This window comes from Drosophila takahashii, chromosome 2R, assembly GCF_030179915.1.
Source record: "Drosophila takahashii strain IR98-3 E-12201 chromosome 2R, DtakHiC1v2, whole genome shotgun sequence".
In the NCBI taxonomy this organism is placed as follows: domain Eukaryota; kingdom Metazoa; phylum Arthropoda; class Insecta; order Diptera; family Drosophilidae; genus Drosophila; species Drosophila takahashii.
In genome coordinates, this window is record NC_091679.1 from 8,980,509 (window position 1) to 8,986,020 (window position 5,512).

At 44.0% G+C, this 5,512-nt stretch overlaps 1 protein-coding gene across 1 annotated transcript; it reads left to right on the plus strand.

Annotated features, from left to right (window-relative positions):
* Positions 1-3,385: 3,385 nt before the first annotated feature.
* Positions 3,386-4,562, plus strand: LOC138912613 (uncharacterized). Its single transcript, XM_070213755.1, has 2 exons — positions 3,386-4,280; positions 4,345-4,562. Exon 1 carries the CDS (start codon positions 3,481-3,483, stop codon positions 4,108-4,110), a length of 630 nt encoding a protein of 209 aa, XP_070069856.1. The 5' UTR covers positions 3,386-3,480; the 3' UTR covers positions 4,111-4,280; positions 4,345-4,562.
* The last annotated feature ends 950 nt before the right edge of the window (positions 4,563-5,512 follow it).

A 5,512-nucleotide genomic window follows, 5' to 3' on the forward strand; every position in this document is an offset into this window, starting at 1 on the left:
TGGCTACTTTTCTATATTCTAGGGTCATTTCATTCATATATTCAAAGATGATTTTGTCCTTAAATACGTAGAAAATGTTTTGGCTGCGACGGCAAAACAAACATATGAGATTTTCATTTTTCGGTTTTTAAGAAAAATTCTTTCTTGAATTTTTTCCATCAAGAAAGGTTTTCTGTATTCAAAGGCAAATTTTCTAATAACACAGGAAATTTCCACGAACCATTTCAAGTTTTCCATGATATGTGGGTGCTTCTGAGTAAAAGACCCATACAAAATTATTTTCCATCACCTACAGGTTCCGCGGTACAGCTAAGAATACAAAAAACCGATGTTTACCGACATTTTGAATTACGTGGCTTATATAATTGGACTAACCTTTATTATTTTCGGTAGGACATACTCTTAATACATCACGGCATTCCTAAAAAATAGTCCCCATTTTAAACCATTGCCCATGTCTTTGGAATTCGACGCCAAAGGTGAAAATCCCAAAATTGTAGAAATTTTTCTGATGGAAAAACAATTCTGAGAATTAAATCTTGAATGGAACTAATTTTAACTATTCATTGTATCTATTGTTCATTGTATGCTTTAATTTCGGTTTAAAGCGTTTTCATGAGGACATTTTATTGGATTTCTTATACTAATAAAACCGTTTTTTCTATTTCTTTATCTACTCCTAAATGTTGTCAAATTTTAAAAAAGTCAAGGCATCCTACAAAATGAAAGTAAACATATACATTTCTCTATGTATGTTCAGTATGTTTAGTTTCTTAGTTCTAGAGGTTGCCATGACTTATTCAAAATTTGACAACATTTAGGAGTAGATAATGAAATCAAAAAATCGGTTTTATTAGTATAAGAAATCCAATAAAATGTCCTTATGAAAACGCTTTAAACCGAAATTAAAGCATACAATGAACAATAGATACAATGAATAGTTAAAATTAGTTCTATTCAAGATTTAACTCTCAGAATTGTTTTTCCATCAGAAAAATCTCTACAATTTTGGGATTTTCACCTTTGGCGTCGAATTCCAAAGACATGGGCAATGGTTCACAATGGGGACTATTTTTTAGGAATGCCGTGATGTATTGAGAGTAGATTTCAGCGAAAATAATTAAGGTAAGTCCAATTTTATCGGCCACATAAATCGAAATGTCGGCAAACATCGGATTTTTGTATTCTTAGCTATACCGCGGAACCTGTAGGTGATGGGACATAAGTTTGTATGGGACTTTTACTCAGGAGCACCTAATAATCATGGAAAACTAGAAATGGTTCGTGGAAATTTTTTGCTGTGTACCTGTGTAACAAGAAACTTTTTTTCTATTTTCAAAAGTAGGCCGATTTAATGGCGAGATTTCCAAAATTTAGAAATTAATTTTTATGAGTATATAAACCCAAAAACACTCATAGCTTTATTGACAATGGCCATTATGTGGCAGTCAAATTTAAGTTTTGGGTCGAGTAGAACACCTAAATCGTTAATTGAATATATACGGTCAAGTAATGCATTTTAAAGAGAATAACTAATAAACGTACGAGTACCCCTATAAAAAGTCATAACGTTGCATTTAAGGCAGTTCAAATTTAAAAGGTTGTAAAGGTTGTACTTACACCATCCCTAAAAAGAATCAATATTTGACTGTAAGTTGAAACCTGACCCTATATCTTTATACGATAAACAAAGCTTAACATCATCAGCGTACATTAGTACACGAGAAGGTGCTACGATAGTGGGAAGATTGTTAATAAACAAAGTCAACAGCAAAGGGCCTAAATGACTACCTTGAGGAAGTCCAGATGTCACGTAAATCATCTTAGAAACAGCGCTCTTAAATATAACCCTCTTCTAACCCTACCATTCAAGTAACTTGAAATCCAAGTTAATAGATTACATGGAAACCCCAGCTGATCTAATTTGAATAAAAGGAGAGAGTGGTTAACAGAGTCAAAGGCCTTACTAAAATGTGTATATATTACGTTAGTCTGCATTTTATTCTTAAAACCATTTATTACAATAGATGACAATTCAAGAAGATTGGTAGTGGTCGATCTTCGCTTAACAAAACCATGCTGACACTGTGATATAAGCGAGGAACGTAAATGATGCAAATGAAAAGTAATAATACGTTCAAATGCTTTAGGAATTGCCGACAATTTAGAAATACCTCTATAATTCTGGGCATCCCCTATCGCACCCTTCCAGATAGTTGAAAAAACTGATGATGAAATAGACAAATGAAAAAGTTTAGGAATCGGTTTACAAATGGTTGAAGCACAAAACTTAAGTACACACCCAGGGAGTCCATCTGGACCGGGAGAATACGTTGGCGTTGTTGTTGCTAAATCCTTTAAGAGAGAACTTTCGGTAATTACAGGGGTAATAATACAATTTGTCCTATTTAAGGGGTTAGGGTAGATAGAATTTGACCACACTCGTCATAATCGTCGTCGTAGTTGGACGTGTACTTTATCGCTCCTCCATCTGATCGAACTTTACCCGTGTAAACTACATCGGGCCGTCAGCCGTCGGGTACGCAGGGGGATCAACGGGGGACTCGTCCCCTGCCGTAACTGTGTGCACCGATGGTAGTGCGACTATACTCTCCCCGTGAGGGCGGCTGGAAGCAGGTCCATAGTCTAGCTATGACTATGGATGCTGACGAATCGTAGTCGGGCGGACCTGGGCAGGTCTTTAAAGTGCCTCCCCTCAAGTCAGGCGTGTCAAGCGACCCGTGCCCGCTGACTTTCAGGTTCGCAGCTGAGGGGTTAATCCAGCTGTGTTTTAACGGAGCCTTCCCAGGGCCGGGCAACCCTGGGTCGGAAGTGGCCTTGCCGTGGCTTTGGGGCGGAGTCACGGTCGACTTTTTCATAGAGCCCCAACAACCCTCAGGCCCGCCGCGCTTGCCTGGTCGAGCAACGCGGGCGATCATGTACTGACAATGAAACCCAACACCGTAGCTTCGGACCTCACGGGGGAGGTTAAACCCCAAACCGATTCCGCTACCGTCGAGGTAGGGCCGCGAACACCCAGTCAGGGTGCTCCGGCTCCGATGGGAACGGAAGGGGCTGCTAAGACCAGCACCCCACTAGACAACAAGAACAACAACCCACACAGCAGCGGAACCCAGCCGGGTACCAGCAAGGCAGCCACCGTTACGCATCAGCAGCGTAAGGCCAAGGTCAGTCGGGCCCGTTTTATTCTCGGCCAAGAATGCCAAGAATGAGGCAGAGGGCAAGACTGACCAGCGCGATGCGGAGGACAAGACTCGATGCCTTGCGGAGATCGCAGAATTCGAAGAATACATGAGGACGCGCCCGGAAGCCACTGTAACAAACACAAAAAGGGACCGCTCGCATGAGGCAAGCGTGAGCGCACCGAAACGGGCAAAGGACGCACAGGGGAGGCCAAGACCGACCTCCTTTGTGAAGAAGGCCAAGAAATTCAGCGACGTAGCCAGAGACAGCCTCGCGATGGCACTGGTGGACGACCTGCACGACGACGGACGCCTGCTGTCGGAGAAGTGGGAGGAGATCGAGATCAAGGTGGCCGACATGGTAGCTGAAAGGCTATCAGCCGTGCCAGACGGTCCGATCCCCTCCTTCGACTCGTCGGACATGGTCAGAGGGCACCGGGTGATCAAGTGCGATGACTCGTTCTCGAGGACCTTCCTGGCGGAATGCATATCCAAGATTGGAAATGCATGGGACGGCCTTAGCATTAGGCTCGTCCACGCCAGGGAGATTCCAAGGAGGCCGCGGGCTCGCATTTGGTTGCCAAAGGGGCAGACTGACCAAGGAAAGGTGCTGTCGCTGCTGAGGGCTCAGAACCCAGAAGTGCATACTGAGGACTGGGCAATACTCAAAGTAGAGAAGGAGATGAAGACGAGCCAGCCGTTCCTCTTCCTCATCAACCAGCGCTGCCTGCCGCAGCTTGAGAAGGCCGACTACACCATCCGGTACGGCCTACGGAAGGCCAAGATCAAGGTCTTCCTGGCAGAGCCGGATGATGTTCTCGAGGAGGTCGATGACACCAACAAGCTGTTGGATGACCTGGTCATCGACGACAAGACCCCAGACATAACACCCAACACCGATGCCTAAAGTCGTGCAGATTAACCTGAAGCGCAGCATGCATGCTTCAGCCAATCTTGCAGTTCTTCTCAGTGAGAGGAACATTGACATAGGCATCGTTCAAGAACCATGGACGCGAGACAGACAAATCTCGGGTCTAACACAACAAGGATATAAACTCTTTTATACTAACTCGACAGGTAGGCCGAGAGCAGGTATTATTATAAAGAATAACTATAACGCACTTCTATGCCCCAATCTTAGCACACCGGATCTAGCAGTTGCCAGATTCGTGGCGGCGGATGGGACATCGATGGTGATAGCCTCATCCTACATGGCCCATGATGAACCGGCTCCACCTGAGCCAGTCATCAAGCTGCTGCAATGGGCGGAAGATACTAAGACGACCCTGGTGCTCGGATGCGACGCTAACGCGAGGCACGCACTATGGGGAAGCTCGGAAACCAACGAAAGGGGTGAGTCTCTTTTTGATAATATTATCTGCCGGTAACACACCCACCTTTATATTCCCAAGCACAAGGGAATTTCAGGGATGGGAAGAGGTGTTAGACCTCACTTTACAGACAGAATTTAGTAGATATAAGGTTGAAAAGTGGATAGTGTCGAAACAAAATTCCTTTTCAGATCACAGGTACATTTTCTTCGAAATTTCGATTCCGATTAGCAAACCGGAACCGAAACGTAACCCCCGTAGAACAAACTGGGACAAATTCGGTAAGATTGTCTACTCGAAAGTTAGCAACAGAAGAATACGGGTACAAACCTCTACGACGACCCTGGACAAGGAAGTAGAGGACCTAACAAACATTCTAAACAATGCATATAAGGAAACATGCAAGGTTTCATACTCTAAGAAACAACACCCTTTATGGTGGACCAAAGAGCTAGGCACTCTAAGAAAGAGGGCAAGAAAAGCCTATAACTCCAGCTATGCTACCAAGGAATGGGAGCCATACAAAGAAGCACAAAAAGCATACAAAAAAGCGATATACGCAGCCAAGAAAGACTCTTAAAGGACTTACTGCGAATCGCTAGAAGGTATAAAAGACTCGGCTAGACTAAGCAAGGTCCTTGCTAAAGGGTATAACAGCCCAACTCTACTACACAAACAAGACGGATCAGCGACTACAACGGTGGAAGAATCCCTAGAGACACTAGTGGATACACACTTTCCAGGCAACCTTCGAGAAAAGCCAGCACCTACTGAAGGTCAGAGGGCTCATCAACCAACACACACAAGGGATATCATAACCATTGAAAGAATCAACTGGGCGATAAACTCCTTCGACAAATATAAGAGTCCGGGGCCAGACGGCATTTTCCCGGCAATGCTTCAAGCAACACAGGTCAGCATCAGTAGGTGGCTGCAAGCCATTTACACGGCTTGCATCAGACTAACACACATACCGCT

Coding starts and splice junctions, on each gene's coding strand:
- LOC138912613 (XM_070213755.1), top strand. CDS start 3,481: ATGGCACTGGTGGACGACCTGCACGACGACGGACGCCTGCTGTCGGAG.